Source organism: Sinohyriopsis cumingii, chromosome 11, assembly GCF_028554795.1.
Source record: "Sinohyriopsis cumingii isolate HCF-2022 chromosome 11, ASM2855479v2, whole genome shotgun sequence".
NCBI classification, from domain to species: Eukaryota; Metazoa; Mollusca; class Bivalvia; order Unionida; family Unionidae; genus Sinohyriopsis; species Sinohyriopsis cumingii.
This window is the reverse complement of record NC_142971.1, coordinates 90,490,278-90,508,914: the sequence shown is the minus strand read 5'-3', so window position 1 is coordinate 90,508,914 and position 18,637 is coordinate 90,490,278. Positions and strand designations below refer to the sequence as shown.

Sequence of the window (18,637 nt, the reverse complement as noted above, 5' to 3'; positions counted from 1 at the left end):
CTTTTTGGTATTATTTTGAACCTCATATTTTGATGTGTTAAAATTGGGAAGGTTCCGATTTCAAACATCTTCAAAAATATGCCAAGTTACGATTTATATACGTCCAATGATGAAAGTATTGTTTTGCTAAGTGTATGATATAAACAGTGATTTTACTTTGGGTCCGTTTTAAGTAAGACATTGAATAATGAATCAAGTAAGTAAGATAAAAAGATTCACCATTTATAATTGTGCACAAAGGTCACTTATAATTTTGTTTATTAATATTTAAACCACGTACTTCTGTGGTTTTTACTTGAATCAAGAAGAGAAGTTTGCATTTCAAATGGCTTTGAAAAAATACCATTATATGATATTGATGTGTCAAACTACCAATGTATTTTTCTTCTGAGCATAATTTCGAATGAAAAACAACTATTTGTTGCTTCAATTAAAACTTCTCATAAATTTGTAAATGAGGCATCAAATAATGAAACAGGTGATTAAGTTATCAAAGAACCACCAGTTATAATTCACTGCATAGACATGTGTTTGTTTTGACATTGTATATTGTAATTAAAACAAGAATGAATTGCCAACATTATACACCATAACAGCTACAAAGAAGTGTGTTCTAAATGCAAATAAGCTTGCACACTGAGACATTATCCTCTCTTTCTCTCTCTCTCTCTCTCTCTCTCTCTCACACTAATAATAACACAAATCTTTTTGAGTACTTTTATTTTTATTGTAATTGAATTCTTTTGTAGAGAGCAGAATGAGACAGAAAATATACATTTATTTTGTATATTTGTACCGTTAGGTTGTTGAGTAACGTGTGTTCCGTAGAAGTTGTTGGGTTACGAACCCATTATTTTTCATACACAGATAGTACCACAAAATGATAATTATATATTTTATGTATAATTTTTCGTACACTGAAATTAATCATTATTTTTTCGTGTATGAAAAATTACATGAAATACGGTACATCTCTGGTTTACAGTTTTGATTCCATTTCTTATATTTTAATAAACATTTTATCCAGTTCATTATAAATCTGGGACATTATATTTCCCCATACTCCACTTTTCCGCCAGAGTTGAATGCCTAGATGTGGCTATAGGGTCAGTAAGTTGAACACCATGTGCTTTTTTTTTCTTTGATATCCTCTCTTTGATATTGCGGTCAAGGCCAGTCTGAGAATCTGTGTTAAGGTGTTGGTTAAAGGTTTTAATTTTGCTTATATTTCCTATGTGCAATATGCTGGGTTTACTTTTTGACATTGGGTCAAGCTTTTGCATGCTATAACAATCCTTTGATTGTAGTCTCAACATGTTGGCCCTGTCCTTCTTGTTGAGAGGGTTATGTAGTTACTGTTGTATCTTCACATGCATGTTGCTTGTAACCAGCTTAGCTCAATAACCGTTGAATATATTCTGCAATTTAATATGGATATTTGTCTCATTGATCTAAATCAAGGTAAGACCAAGGTTATAAATTAACAGCAATCTGCTAGTCCAAGAGTAGTAAATTTCCTGAGAGACAAGTAGTTTTCATAATTTCAGTAGTCTGGTGGCTAGTAAAGTTTGATTTGTTGGAAGGACAAGTGAGAATTCTGCAGAACTACCAGTCTTCCTGACTACAAAGAATTGTATGTTAAATTGTAGGTTTTGTTTCATGAACTCTGTTTTTTTAAAGAGTTATGGCTCATGATAGTTTCATTTCTTCACTCGGAATGTTTCTTGCATGAAGTATAGTTTGAGAACCATTCAGCATATTCCATTGCTATTTGATTTGAGCATTGTCTCATAGAATTAAATTTGCCCTTTTATATAATTTTGGACTGAGTTAATATGCCTTGTTAAGCAAATTATTGTCTTCACATGTAAAGTTGCTAATTAAATCCACGTAGCTCAAGAACAATTCAACATATTCTGATGTAATTTAATTGGAACATTGTTTCTTTGAGCATTTATGGGTTTTGTCATGTCTTCTTCATCGTTTTAATAGAGTTATGGCACTTGTCTTTCAACTTCATGTTTTCGAATGTTATGTTGATTGTATTGAAGAGATCTTGAAGGAGTTGGATTTAAAGCACTCCTTGTGAGCATCTTGAGGAGTTATGTCCCATAAATGCCATTTAGCAGAGTTATGCCCTCCTGCATGCCCATCTTCTCCCATCTGTGGTTTCATAAATTTATCTGTTTAAGGCTGTACTGAGTTGATGGCAGTGTCAGTGGGGACCTTTGCCATGCACCCATTTTTAATAGCTCTATTTGTTTATCTGTGAATGGGGGGACATTGGTATAACTTTCTGAAAATGGTGTCAACATTAAATTTTCCATGGCCTGTTCTAGAAATGAAAATTTGTTTAAGGGAATCCCCATTTCCATCTTGAAAAAAGGTGGTAAAATCTTCTGAATTTATTAGGTATTTAATAAAGAAATGATGTTGGATCTCGAAAATGTGAAGTGCAATATTTGTGCATCAAGTTGAATTTATATATTGAGTAGTGTGAGTCCTGCAATTGTGTGTCCTGGAATAAAACCAGGATTTCAGTCAAAGTTCTTGAAAGTCATATATTCCCAGCATCAGTTATTGCATTCAGCTGAAACTGGAATAATACTTCTAAAAGTTTTTATCTTTATATGGTTTTCCATCTCATCTGTGATCACAGTGACCATGTTAAGATCTGTGTAAAGTTTTGAAGAAAATAATTAAATCTTCTACATCAGTTGACTGAAACTTGGTGTAATATTACTATCTACCTAAAGTTTATGCTAGGATTTCTTGTATTGCCTGTTGAATAAGCAGCTAAATTATTATATCATCCAAAAGTGAGACACAGGATTTCTCAGAAAGCTTCAGTGTTATAATGTCATTCACTGGTGAAACACAGGATTCATCAGAAAGCTACATTATTATAATGTTATTCACACATGAGACAGGATTTCTTAATAAGCTACATTATCATAATGTCATTCACAGGCATGAGAGTTTTCTCAGAAAGCTTCAGTGTCATAATGTCACTCACAGGTGAGACACAGGATTCATCAGAAAGCTACATTATTATAATGTTATTCACACATGAGACAGGATTTCTTAGAAAGCTACATTATCATAATGTCATTCACAGGCATGAGGGTTTTCTCAGAAAGCTTCAGTGTCATAATGTCACTCACAGGTGAGACACAGGATTCATCAGAAAGCTACATTATCATAATGTTATTCACACATGAGACAGGATTTCTCAGAAAGCTACATTATCATAATGTCATACACAGGTTTCATCAGAGACCTACATTATTTTAATACCATTCACAGATGAGACAAAAGATTCCATACAGCTCTTTCTTTTTTAGTCATCCAGGTTAAAGACTAAAATTAAGGGGAATCCTGCAAAAATACGCAAACAAGCACAGAATGATGAGAAAAAAGAAGCATCAGCATCCAAAAAAGATGTGTTGAAAGGAGAATCAAAGAGGAAAGACAAAGCAATAAACTCAGATTCTAAAAGAAAAGATAAAAGTACAAAGAGAAAGACATTGCCTGAAGAAAAGAGTGATCCAATTGCTATAGAGGGTGAAAATTCATCAAAAAAGTTAACTGCAAAAAATAAAACCCGTAGACAGTGTGCTTCTAAGTTGGCACCCAGTGTCTATAAGGAGAAAGAGGAAGAGGAGGAGGATATTGATGATTCAGAAGAAGACTTTATACCAGTGGAGGATGACACTGATTCAGATGAAAGCTATAAAGAGAGAAAAGGAAACAATCAGAAAAAGTCAAAAGATTCTGGTAGAATTAGGATAAACACAGACGATATAGTGGAAATTAGGTAAGAGTTTCCTTATAGGGTGAACTTTTAGATGTAGATTATAATAAATAAATTAATTGATTCTCATGTGGGAAATTGTGTGAGTACTTTGTTTCTTCAAATTTTGTATTTAGTATGGAGATATCTAAAGCAGGTACAGGGCCGAACACAGTTGTAATTGTAATTGATTGTAATAATAATAATAATAATGAGGACTTTGTATAGCGCCTAATCTTTAGAAGCTCTAAGCACTTTACAACATTAGATAACACCTATAAGATAAAAAACATATAATGATATGATTACAAAAACAAACACCATGAAATTAGAAAACATTTTTTAAAAAACATGCTGAGAATAGTTAAGGTAGGAAACATTACTCTGTTTTCATAGTGGGAATAATGAGTATACGATTGTCAGAAAAGGAGCGTAAGTATGTTGCTGGTGTGTACACATGAGTGAGGTCGAATAGATATGTTGGACTAGAGTCCGACAGTGAAACATAGCACAGAGAACAAATTTTGTGTTTGATTCTGGATCGAATGTATAGCCAGTGTAGGGTACAGAGCAGCAGGGAAGTGTGCTCTGATTGTGGTACTCTAAGTATGAACCAAGCAGCTGTGTTTTGAACTTTTTTAAGTTTCTGGAGCAGATATTGAGATGAAACAGACAGAATTGAGTTACAATAGTCCAGTCATGAAAGTACTAATGAACACAAAAGTGTTTTAGTGGCATCAACTGAAAGATATTTGCGAATTGAGCTGATGCGTCTCAGCTCAAGATATGCAGTCTTGCATATGTTCATGACATGTTGGTGTAATGTGAGAGTACTGTCCAGAGTAACACCTAGGTTTCATACTGATTGTGTGAAGTTAATGTTGGTGTTCCTGATATTTATTGTTTGAGGTAAAGGATGTGAATGAGAAAATCTTTGTGTCGTGATCAGAATGGCCTCAGTTTTATCATCATTCGTCTGCAGCTTGTTACATGTCATCCATGATTTCACATCAGAAATGCACCTCTCTACACCTTGGATGGTAGTATCAACTTCAGTTGGGTGGCTAGATTTGTATATTTGGGTGTCATCAGCGTACAATTGGTGAGACACTGGATGATGATCTATGACACTTGAGAGCGACTGAGTGTACAGAATGAAGAGAACAGGTCCAAGAACAGACCCCTGTGGAACACCACAACATAGATCCACTGGGCTGGAGCGTATTCCATTTGCAGATACAATCAGTTTCAGTATGAGCTGTAATCATAATCCTAATCATTGATTTCAGAAGCTGTAAAATTGTTATCATAATCGTTATCATCGTTCGTTGGCACTGTAATCGCACAGTGTAGTCATGATTACAAATGATTACAACCAGAAAGTTACTAATTATATCTTAATAATTGTAAGTATAATACAAGTTTCCATAAACAAAAGACCATGAATGTTGACTGTTACAATAATAGTGGGTAAATCATTGTCAATAAACAATTAACATTGATTTAAAACTGTTCATTTTTCAGTTTACAATTTATGTATTTTTTAAAAAATTTATACAGTTCTGATGTTGACTTTGACAAGGATACTGTTACTTTCCGAAGTCCTAAACTAACAAGGAAAACAAAGGGATCCAAAAATAAAAAGATTGTTTCCTCAGATTCAGATGAAAGTTTGACCATAGAAACAACTGGTGAGTATTGTCCTGCAAAAGATTTGATAAGAATAAAAAAGCAATAAAGAGAGGCAAATTGCACTGCAGTATGTAAAATGAACATCCTAGCAAAGGTATAATTTGTTCGGAATTGATAGAGTTAAATAAAATTATTATACCTGTAAAAATTGATTGAACACAATTCGCATGCCATTAAAGGAGAAATCATCCTTTGATCTCCCAGTGTTTCATCACAAGAGATCACCATTTTCTCATTGACCACTGCATTTGTGATGTATATCATTGCTTCTAATTTGCTTTTAATTCCAAAAATTTGTATGATTGAGAATGAGAGATAGCATTTGTATATACTAATATTGCAAGTGAGCAAAATGACCTTGCTGCATTTTTAGTCACAAATTGGATGTTTTTTTAAAATAAAACAAAACAACCACAAATATGATATTAGAATGAACAGCTGTTAACCACAGATTTCATCTAATTCATGGATTATGTATGTGATCATTAAAAAATTGAGTCTGCCATGTGCTATGAAGGATTCATAATCAGACAAGATAACCATGTCAATGATGCATTCATTCCATAGTCAGTATGTTGACTGTGTTTGTGAAACATAATTTAACATCTTAGGTCTTAGTTCTTCTAACTCTAATTACAGTATATATCTGCTCATAATGTGCTGGCAGATCTAGTTCTGTGCAGTTTGTTATGAGTAGTCAGTAGAATAAACAACATTAATCCTAATTGGCAGATTCATTATGATATGGCAGATCAGGATATTTGTTGTTTGACTGGAATAATAAGTGAGTACATATTATATTAAAACAAATAAATGAAACATAGCATTATTATGGTCAGTTTTTTGTTCATTTGAAATAAACTTATCTATTGTTAGATTACTTTTCTTTATAAGTATAAAGACATTTATGAGATTTTAATTGAAACAAAGTGGATCTTTTATGGAATTTTGTATAGATTGTGTTTGAAAAAGAATTGATTTACTACATTTAAAAAATGCAGAATTCTTGTGCATACATGTTTGATTTTATTCAAAATCCTTTTTAATAAAAACTGTGCAAAGTGTTTAAAAATGTACAAATATTGAAGCAATCCAAGGTATGTAACCTCAAATAAAAACGTACATCCCATTAGTTGTCATCAGCAATATATATGCTGGTGTGATACCACCTGAAGAGAATTGGAGTTCATTTAATCTGTATTGAAGTACCTAGATAGAGCTAACATGACACTGCCATATGACTATTCAGTTTCAGCCTGTATATTAATTATTGAATTAGCCATAAGATTGAAAATTGGTGCAATAGCTTAGAATTTCATAAGAATTAATATAATGATATGAAGTTTAATGGCTGGATTTTTCCTTTAGCTGGAGTTTAAATGCAATGAATTTAGTCTTTTGAGTGCACTCAGTGGACCACAGAATGTTGTCATTAGCAAATAGGTTTTCAGACAGTAAGATTCTTTTTTTTCATAAGGAATGAAGGTTTTCTTCGGATTGGAGAAATTTTTAGACTGAACTTGTATGCATATTTTACAGAATTCTGGGCTAAATGACACACTTATCTGTAAAGCATTTGAAGTTGCATGTATACATATATTGTGGAAACACTCAGTCTTCAAAGAAAGTGCAAATTTAGTACAAATCACATGATTCACCTTATTAAAACCAAAAACTTGTACCATATGTTTCAAAGTATTTTGTCATTGCAAAGTGCTAAGATCTGTAAAAGGTAGGCACTCAAATTTTGTGCAGTATAGTAAATCTGTAGCCAAATTAGTTCATAGTCTATTCTAAAATTGATACTTGTCATGTTTTGGCAGCATTTTATTTTTGTTAAGTTGCAGAGGTTACAGACTTTACTTCAGTAATGCACCTCAGCCTTCCCATAATGCACCTCAGCCTTCCCAGATACTTGGATGAGGTAGTCTTGCTGATTTTGTAATCTTTTGTGCTCAGGGACCAATGATTTCTTTGGGCTCATAATTTTGTATCATCAATACACAACAAAAAACAAAATTGAAAAAGTAATGAGAACAAGTTAAAATAGTGTTACAGGGTTCCTAGTTGCAATTGATATTTTTCACTACATATGCACATATTTGTATAATGGTATGCTGTGGTATTTTTGAACATACCATGATATGCACCATGATATACCACAATTATATTAGGGACAAATTATTTATTTTTTGCTGCAGGGGTCATTGTTTTACATGTTTGGCTCTCACGTAGCTGGAAAACTAACACCATATTATGTCCATTATATTATTTTTAAGAAATTAATTATCTAGAGGTGAAAAAAAAATCTTTTCTCAAAACAAAATTGCAGCTAACCCCTGCTCCCCACAAGAAAATTAAATGGTCAATACCCTGTAGTCAGTGAATCTGCTTTGTGTGTGTTAATTGTTATATAATTTGTCATCCAGAAATTGTAGGTAAAGTGGGATGATTAAGCTTACACTCTAGATGACACCCTGTAAAAGAAATTGTACCAACACTACACAGCTGATTGATAATTTGGTCCCATTTGAATGCCATTTTGGCATGTTTGCCACATGTCAGACATGTGATTAAAGTTTCATAAATATATTTGTGATATTCAAAATTAATTTGTGACAGATGTAACTATTTCTGTAAAAATAATTTTAAAAATAATTATTTGGAAATTATTTTGTCATGAAAAATGGAAGACATACTTTTAATATCATAAAATTTGTAAGAAGATTACTTCAGAATATCTATACTTTCTTTACTGACAGAAACTACTGAAGTACTGGTACATTGAGAAAGTATGATAATATGTACCACTGGAAATAAATACCATGGTAAACTGGTATATTACCTCTAATATTTATGAATAGACAAAGCAACAAGTTTAAGCAATGTTTGTTCTTGTTTGTTAGATAAGCTAAACAAAGTCATCAAAACTTACCATGTGTACTTGCTAACAAGTTGAGTCCATCTGCAATCAGCATAGACCCTGATCTGCCATTGCATAGTATGCCAGCAGATCAGAGGCTGATGTTTGTCTACTGATTACTGCTAGCAAACTGCATAGACACAGATCTGCTGGTGCATTATCTGACAGCATATCTTGGTCTGGGCAGTTTTCACTTGGACTCAAATTATAAGTTAGTATATACTGTATACTCTGAACTTGGTTTTGATATAGGGGCTATTGTAACATTATCTATGAGACATTATTGATTGAAATGAAAAGGCTTTTTTTATTCATTGTTTTCTTCAGACTTTGATCAGTGGACAGAAGTGTACTTGGAGTCAGAAGAAAAGTGGATTTGTAAGTACATGATGTTAACAACATGCAGATACTGTATATATACTTGCTTATAAGTTGAGTCCAATAGCAAACTATACAGACCCAGATCTGCTGTTGCATAATGTGCTGGTTGATCTGGGCCTCTGCAGTTTGTTGTGAGTAATCATCAGAACTAGCAACATAGACACCGGTCTGTGTTATTTGCAGTTGGACTTGACTTGCAAGCAAGTATATACTGTTATAATCATTTTAAGTGGACTGGACTAATAATATAGCTAACTGTGAATTCAGTTATTTTTGTAGGTGAGCATTTTTGTTCATGTGAGAATTTTTTCCCAGCATTTAAATAAATTGATTTTGGGAATGTGTTTTATTCCTTCCACAGAATAAATTTTTTTTTTAGTTGTCTATGGTTGCATATTGTTGTAACCATAAAAGTCACTAAAATTGGTATCCAGTAAAATTAGAGATTACAAATATGTTTTTGCCAGGTTTTCTTTGCTAACATATGTGACTACTTATAAATATTACATTCTGATCCCCGGTTTCTTGAGTTCATTATGGTCTAGTTTTGCTTATCCTGCATCCATTTGTCTGACAGGTGCCATTTTTTTTAAAGCATTAACAGTGGTGAACAATTTCTTAAGAGAACCTGTTTATCTGATAATCACCTTTATTGGATATTTTAGCAGCAAAAATTTGTTTGGGATAAATGAGGTTACACTGTATTTGAGTTGGGTTCTCTACCTCCCCACAGATTATCTTTAATAATCTGTAAATTTGTAGACATATGAAGTTTTACTGTACATCTAAATGATGATCATGGATCATTTCAAGGCAATTAAGTCACATAACTCATTTATGCATGACATGCACTATTAAAATTACGCTTATACGCTTATTTTATGGGCATATGACATGGCCTTGAAACATTCGAGTACAAAAATCAAGCTTAAGTTCACTAGGCCAGATGTGACACTTAAGGGTACAGCTTAAGCTTGTAATTGAAATCTGTAAGTTTGTCATAAATTAATGAATCCTTAAACTCCATCTATCTACCACAAGCTGTCAGTCAGTTGTTAAACTTCTTCTGTCTACCCAAAGCTGTAAGTCATTTGTTAAATTCTTTCAGTCATTTGTTGATGAATCCTTAAACTCCTGCTTAAACAATCCCAAACTGATTTGACAAATCTATTGATTCCTCATATCTTCCACAAGCTGCCAGTAATTTCATGATAAATCCTTAAAATCCTCATGTCTACCACTAGCTGTCAGTCATTTCATTATGAATCCTTAAACTCCACCTTTCTACCACAAGTTGTCAGTCATTTCCTAATGAATCCTTAACTCCACTTGTCTACAACAGGCTGTCAGTCATTTCATTATGAATCCTTAAACTCCACCTTTCTACCACAAGTTGTCAGTCATTTCCTAATGAATCCTTAACTCCACTTGTCTACAACAGGCTGTCAGTCATTTCATGATGAATCCTTAATCTGCTTTGATCTACCACAAGCTTTCAGCCAGTTGTTAATGAAATCATCAAACATTTCATGTCTACTACAAGCTGTCATTTAGTTGTTTTGTTAAATTCCTTCTATGTACACCATTGTCTAACAGTTATTAAATTGCTTCTTTCTACTACAAGCTGTCAGTCAGTTGTTAAATTTCTGCTTTGCATGAGTGAGGGACAACTGAATTATTATTCATTAAACTTTAACTTGTAATACTATAGCAATTTAACATGATAAAAAAAGATCAAAATACTTACTCAAGTGACTAATTTTAAAACCAGTGCAGTAGGAACACGCATATTTTCTTGGCCTAAGTAGATGTGGGTAATAGGCATACATTGGATCAATATTAATAATATACTTGCATTTAAACAACTTGAAAATAAATTTCTGCATTTCATCAGTGTGATTTAAATTTTCACAGGCAGATTTAGAATACATGAGGGGCCCTGTCTCAGTTTAGAGGGGCCCTGGGTATCTAGTCCAATAAATCAGCCCTCCAAATTTGTGTTGATACTAATGGATGAATTGTGGGTCTGATGTCATCTATTTATTGAAATGTGCAATTTGCTGCATGCAGATATTTCAGAACAAACCTGCATACACTTTAGACCCATACCGGCAATTGGTAACAGTCATATCTAGTGCAAAATTAAATATGGCCATAGGACAGAGGGTTGTTGTATTCCACATGGATTTACAAGTCACCAAACATTTTCTCTGGCAATATAATGTACATGCCAACAAAAGAACCTTTAAGTCGATGGTAGCTCCACAACCATGATAAATACCAGTAAGTGTATACAGTTTAGACCGATGTGTGCAGCCAAAACTTTCTGCAGAGTTTTGCATGTTTTAATGAACAGGTGATATCAGCCCATAAACTGCCAATCAGTATGAGTAAAGGTGATAGGCTGATTTATTTGCCTGCTGGGCATCAGACTAATGGATTTGCTAAGCACTGGTGAAATTTTCACTATCAATGGAAAATTATAAAATAAAAAATGTATCAAGCCTTTGTAATAGTCATTTACTATAGATTGTTAAAAACCACATCATGTCACAGAAAACTAGTGATTTTTAGTTTGTAACATCAGAAGGATCTACTTATGTATTTATGCACCCCTCATGTTTGCTTTGATAATATTATTTTGTAAACAATTGTTACAATATAGTTCTATCATTTATTTCCTGAGATTCATTTATTTTTCTGTATATTTTAATTATAATAATTAAATTCATATTTTACAGGATCCATGAAGTAAAGAAGCTTGGATATCGATTACACCATTGGTTCTTAACCTTTTTGAATACGACCTAGATTAGATTTGTGGTAGTAGCCTTGCAACCAATTAAATGCAAAAATCCATCTAGGTTGGAAATATAAGTTTATTAAGGTTGATATCAGCGATCCACTTAATGCAGCTTGGCAACCCGTTTTGGAGTCGTAACTCATGGGTTAAGAACCACTCGATTACACATCAAAACTTGCCTTTGCTTCACTACAGTCATTCACACAGTGTGTAGCTGATTATCAAGCTCCATAACTTTTTGAAGCCTGGAAGATATAAAGTTCAATTCTTTAATGTCTCTCAAATGAAGTGGTAAGATTTTCAAAACATGAAACATTGTTTCACAGAAAATGCTGATTAGCAAGCTTGATTATCTTGGTTCTGTTGATTTGCTAATTACAGTACCAATGGCTTAATTTCATTTATTCTTGCCAAGTTTTCTAGTAGTCACTTCTTTTTTTTCAGGCATAGACTGTCACACTTGTCAGCTGAATAAGCCATATGAAATAGAGAGAAGAGCTGCAAAACCAGTCCATTATGTTCTGGCTTTTAACAATGGTTAGAGCAACAAATGAAAAAGTATTCATTTTGCACAATTTATACACCCACATTTAGGTGAAGCGGATTTTGATATGATACAGTCTGTCAAACCCATCTTTCTATCTGCATGATAACTTTGGTTCTACATCAACTACCTTCACCAAACTTTGCAGGTAATTTGTTCTTGATAAAAGAAAGAAGCCTATTAATATTTGAATCAAAAGGTCAAATGTCAAGGTTACCGTTGCTGGAAAAAAGTAAAATTGTTTCATCACAAGAATATTAGTTATACATCACAGACCTGGACCACGCTTTTATTGATTGCTTATACTATGTCAAGATCAGGGTCAGTGTGACTAAAGGAAGAAAATAATTTTTGAATAATAAAAGGTTAGTCCTGTTTTTCTCTCTCTGCCACCCTCCTTATAGTTGAGAAAACAAGCTGACTGAATCTCACATTTTGGAGCAGTTTCCTAACCTCATGGAGGATTGGTGTCAACCTGCCTATTCTTAGAAATTTTACTTTTCACTTTGACTGCCCTGGCCATACACCTCAATAGATTCTATTCATATTTTCAACCACAAATAATCAGTTAGCCAAATCACTCATAAACATGGTCACCCTTAGGATTGGATTTTTGTATAGACCTGATGATACTATTATAAAGTCTTTATTGATATCCCATGAACTCTGCATCATATGCCATCTCACTGCATCAGTCCCTAACCCTTCATCTCTTCTTGCTACTAAGAGAAACCTCAATATGATAAATAGAACCCACCTGATGCATGACATCCAAGCAAACCTAACATCTTATTTTGTTTTGTAATTTCATGGTATTCCCTTTTGTAATCTGGTGATGTATGCTTTTGTGTGTTATATGTTAATGTAAAGTGCTTAGAGCTTCTAAAGATTAGGCACTGTGCTAAGTCCACATTATTATTATTATTATTATTACTATTATCATTACTATTATCATTATTAAATACCTTGCCTGAAGTTTGTGAACAGCTTGCATTTATGGTGTAGAAGATGTCTGTTGATTTGGGGGACATAAAGTTCAAAGGTGAAGACCAATATGGCAAAAAAAGGAGAGTTTGCAGAATAACTTTTCTTCTGGAGTAAGTTCCTTAACCTAAATTTGTGGATGACTTTGGGTTGATAAAGGAAGCTACAGATTCTGGGTTTGAATGGTCATGGTAAATCTGATATGGTTTCTTCACATTAAGGTTAGTTCTAGATGGCATATCTTGACCAAAGGTCCAGGTCATTGAGATTCATTGGTCAATAATTTCCTTAGCCAGCCATGCTGTACTTGTGGTTATTATGAGTTCTATTAAACCAAGGATGGACATATAATGTGTCATTAATGGTGTTCCTGTTTCTTTTGATTCCTTTCTAGCCATTGAATTATTCATATTTTCATATTGTCATTTATACACGTATCCTTACATATTTAATAATTAAAAAATTGTGTTCCAAGTTTTGTCACTTTAAGTGCTCTGTTATTAGTTCTATCATTCTAAGTACTCTGTATTGTCAATGTTATACTCATAGTTTTAAGGAATTGGTAATCAGAGGAAGAGACCTGAAGAAAAAATATATATATTTTATTCAACAAGCAAGTCCAACAAAATTTTACCGAATACAATTTTTGGCAGGTCCTGAACAAGAGATATTTTTCTAGCCTTGGTGTAGTAGTATCAAAGATGACTGAAATAATTTATTTTCAAGAGTGCAAAAAGTTTATTTTTAACTCGCCTGTCTATAGGCCTAAGTAAGCTTGAGGCGTGACCCTGCATCCATCACCAGTCCATCATCCATCTGTCAATCAAAAATTGCTTGTTCACAATTTGGAGGAAATATTTCTGATCTGATTTTGATCAAACTTGGAATATAAGTGTATATTGTCAAGCTCTCCAATGAATTGGACAAAAAACAAGATGTACACATAAGATGGCCTTGCCTGTGATTGGATGAGCTTCTTACCACTCTGTACACCATGTGTTTGATCCAGTTTTGATCATTCTTAAAATATGGACTTGTAACATCCTGATCTATGGGAAGATTGTGTGTGTGTGTTTGTGATTTGGATTTTTAATGTAGCTTTAACAATTTTTCAGTCATATCACTACGATGTCTGCAGTGTGGCAGTTTATAGTCATGTCTAGCACTGGGGCTTCAGGCCACAGACATGTAGCATAATGTCCCACCCAGTCACATTATTCTGACACCAGGCCGACCAGTCCTAACACTAACCTCTTAATGCTGAGCACCAAGTGAGCCAGCTGTTATTACCATTTTTGTAAGTCTTTGGTATGACTTGGACAGGGATCAAACCCACGACCTCCCGCATCCAAGGCAGAAGCTCTAAACACTAGGCCACCGGAGCAGTTCAGGGAAGATTGATAATAAGCCAGATCCATCCATATTTTTGATGCAGTCTTGCATTTAATTGGCTAAACATGTTACACTGTGAAAACTGTATTTCTGGTTTGATTTCAATCAAACTTGCCATGCAGGCTTTTATCATTAAGATCTTGGATAGGTTTGATATTGAGCACAATCATAGCACATCTTGTTATCACTCTGGAGCCATTTCAGATTTGGAATATGGGCTTATATCATCAAGATCTTAGATGAGTTCAATAATGAGCAACATGCATGCATATTAATGAGGTGATCTTTGATCTGATTGGCTGAGCTTGTTACCATTATGAAGGCCATAGTTATGGTCTGATTTCAATCAGACTTGGAATTAATTCTTATATCATCAAGAATTTGGACGATTTTGATAATGGACAGGATCATTGCACAGTGAAATCCATTAAAACCAAGCCAATGGTACACTGAACTCTCTCAAGATCAGAATTTATAGTCCAGAATTTTTTCTTCTCTAATATCATCACAGTTTTCCTCGGTAAACTTAAACTGAAAAATGAAACAAATTTCAATATTACACTTCAAATAACATCATAAAACCAATGTTCACTTCAAATTTGGAAATGTATTTTATCAGCAAATCTCCATAAAATGTTGATATTTATGTTCCAGAAATGGAATGTGGTTAGGCGGTAAGTAAAACATGCACCTGATACATGCTGGGGTAGATAATTTACAGTTAAAAAATACTGTAATGAGCAAGAGCCAGACATATTAACAAGGTTGTCTTGTGTCTAATCGGATTAGCTCGTTACCCATCTGAAGGCCATATTTTTTGTCTAATTTTGAACAAACTTGGAATTAAACCATATGTCAACAAGCTGTCAGATGATTCTAATAATGAGTCAGATCGACGTGTATTAATGAGGTGGTCTTGCAGCTGGATGGCTGAGCTACTTGTTATACTGGAGACCAATGTTTTCATTCACTTTTGATCAAACTTGGGATCTGGGTTCATAGCATTAAGATCTCATGGAAGTTTGATAATGTGCTATATGCATATTAATTGGGTGATCTTGCATCAGATTGGCTGAGGTTGTCAACACTGGTAACTCAGTGACCAGATTTTGATCCAAGCTATTAAATAGTTCATGTTATGGAGATACAGCATGAGCAAGATCATTCCATATTTATGTGGTAATCTTGTTTCTGAGCTACTTACTGTTCACAAGACCAAATTTATATTGGATTTTGTTCAAACTTGGTATAAAGCTTACATCATCATGGTCTTAATGAGGTGATTATGCATCTTATTGACATCTCTGGAGGCTAAATATATCATCTAGACTTGATAAAACTTGTTAAGTAGGTCTATATCCTCAAGGTCTTGATTGAGTTTGATTCTGAGCTTAAGCTCTGCATATTAAATGTGCCTTTATCATTGGAAATAATTTTTGTCAGACTGTAGTGAAATAGGTAAAATCTTCATGATATAAAGGTTTGCAGATAGTTTAAATACTATACTACATAAGCCTGGTTTGTGTAATGGTCAATTGCTAAGTTACTTAAGTCAGGCAAGTGATATCAGGCCCACTTGTGCCTCTTTAAATAAAAGATCAACCTCAGAAAGCAGCTTGAATGCTTACAGTGTGAATTTCAGAAGGAACTCTGAAGGATGTGACTGCTCGGTATGCCTCACAATGGATGACTGAGACGAGAAAGTTTCGTATAGAGAGTGAATGGTGGGAGGAAACATTAGAACCTTACCGACCACATAACATAGACATGGAAGAAAGAGAAGACCAGGAAATGAAAAGTATGACATTTTTATCCATATTAGTGGATTTTCATTAACTTTCAGCTTGTTAAAAAGAGCTCAGAAAAATCCATAATTTCATCCTTACATCATCACAGACATTCAATCAGTCAGATTCTGTGCTGCTCAGAAATTCAGTTTTGCATTTGAAGATGTTATATACTAGATGTTTATTCATTTTATCCTTTAATTTTGATGATGAATTCTAAGGTGTCATTGTAATGTGTGAATGAAAAATAAATCTCACCAACAGCATCAAGAACTTTATTGCTATGATTCTAGGATTAATTCTTTGAAATTGTATTATTTTATTATTTGATAATTTAATGTAATGAAATTATTTTTGTGGGTACCTATATGTGTGTAACGCATACCATAAATATAGAGATCCAAACAACAGTGACCTCTCTGTGGAAAACAGTAGGACTCCATCCCCAATCAACAGTGCCAGATTAAGGCCTTCCATGGCCCTAAGCAATGAAAATATTATAGTGCCCCCCAATGTAAAACTCAAGAAAATAATATTAAAAGCTTAAAAGGTGTTGCCATAATTCCAAATCAGAATAATTATACATGTAGATCAAAATGGTTATTCATTAAATTTTATCATCAGTAATTAATTTGAATTTTTTTCTGGTGCCCCTGTTGGGCTGATGCCCTAAGCATGTTTCGTGTGCTTAATTTGTAATCTGGCACTGTCAATCAGCCAGTTAAAGTACTGATCTCTTTCTTTTGCAAAATTAGATTTTTTTTTATAAGTAAAGCACACTGTAAAACATGCATGTGTAAGACCCTCGTTAATTGTTTTATTGTAATTTGATAATTTTCAGACAAGATATTTGTACAAACCAGAAAGAGGTGGCAGCCAATTTATACAGGTCATTGATATTTTCTGGTGTATGCAGTTTGTTAGGAGTAATTAGTAGTATAAACAATATAGACCCTGGTCTGCCAGTGCATTATGTGATGGCAGATCAGGGTATATGTTGTTTGCAGTTGGACCAGTTTTATCCGTGATTATATAATATAATTCATTTTTTGTACACCACTGGATTGTATATCATTGGTAATAAATTTGTCCATGTATATCATTGGTAATAAATTGCCCATGTATATCATTGGTAATAAATTTGCCATTGTATATCATTGGTAATAAATTTGCCCGTTTATATCATTGGTAATAAATTTTGCCATGTATATCATTAGTAATAAATTTGCACACATATAGATGGCTCTGATCCTAGATGTTCCACAAATGGATTAAACTTTCCAAGACATTTTAAATTATTGCAGTGTTGTTAATATTTTCCACAGATGGATTAAACTTTCCAAGACATTTTAAATTATTGCAGTGTTGTTAATATTTTCCACAGATGGATTAAACTTTCCAAGACATTTTAAATTATTGCAGTGTTGTTAATATTTTCCAGCAGAAATTCATAGCCCATTTATGCTTGATTTTAAGTCAAATCCAGCTACAGACTGCACAGACCCAAATATACTGGTGCTGTGCTGGCAGATCTGGGTCAATGTAATTTTGTCAGAGAAAAATAACACCATGATCTGCCAGCACATTATATGACACTAGATCAGGGTCTTTATCATATATAAGTCTATATGGTATGTAAGTTTGAAGGAAGCTTAAAAAATATGTGACAAATTTTGAGAGTCTTTCCCAGCACTGTAATTGGGTGACATGAAGGAGGTGGGGAACAGAGTGGTTATGTCAAAATAATCAAACTTTTGGAAATAACCCATCTTTCATGTCAGTAAACGATTGTCCTGAATAATCTTGTACAGTTTGCCCTATCATCTGAGATCCTGTTGTATCGTAATTCAGATTGTTGTTTAAATAATTTTAAAATATATGTACTTGTATTGTTTTTCAGGTCATCTCATTCAGAAGCCCCTTCCAACAAGTGTGGCACTGTTTAAAAATCATCCATTGTAAGTAGATGGAAAATGTTCTTTTTTTTTTAGAGATTATGAAAATACATTACTGATTAATTTTAAGACTAGATTATATGTTGTATTCAAAGTTATTCTTAAGCCATTTTTCAGAGATCCTCATGTCAAACAACAGTCTTAAAGACAAATATATATTTTATGTCTGTCAGTTTCATTGTTTAAGTTTTTCATGGAAGATACATATTTAATAATGTAAATTCCTTTTTGGATGAAAAGCTTTGATGCAAAAATTGTTACTGTCTTGTATCTTTGTCCTTTTTACCAGCAGAAAATGCTAAATAAATGGCTGTGTATGTATTGAACGCATAACATTTTCCCAGCATTGGGTTCAGAGATAAGACGTTAGGCTTTACATACCA

The 18,637-nt window shown here is 33.5% G+C and overlaps 1 protein-coding gene across 1 annotated transcript in view; it reads left to right on the top strand.

The window, feature by feature from the left end:
- Positions 1–18,637, top strand: part of LOC149788966 (DNA repair protein complementing XP-C cells homolog) — an 82,076-nt gene that overhangs the window by 23,339 nt on the left and 40,100 nt on the right. Inside the window, exons 8-13 of the mRNA XM_089975113.1 lie at positions 3,345–3,817; positions 5,354–5,484; positions 8,736–8,786; positions 12,037–12,129; positions 16,155–16,310; positions 18,200–18,257. Of these exons, the coding sequence (XP_089831239.1) occupies positions 3,345–3,817; positions 5,354–5,484; positions 8,736–8,786; positions 12,037–12,129; positions 16,155–16,310; positions 18,200–18,257 (962 nt within the window). The remainder of the gene's footprint in view (positions 1–3,344; positions 3,818–5,353; positions 5,485–8,735; positions 8,787–12,036; positions 12,130–16,154; positions 16,311–18,199; positions 18,258–18,637) is intronic.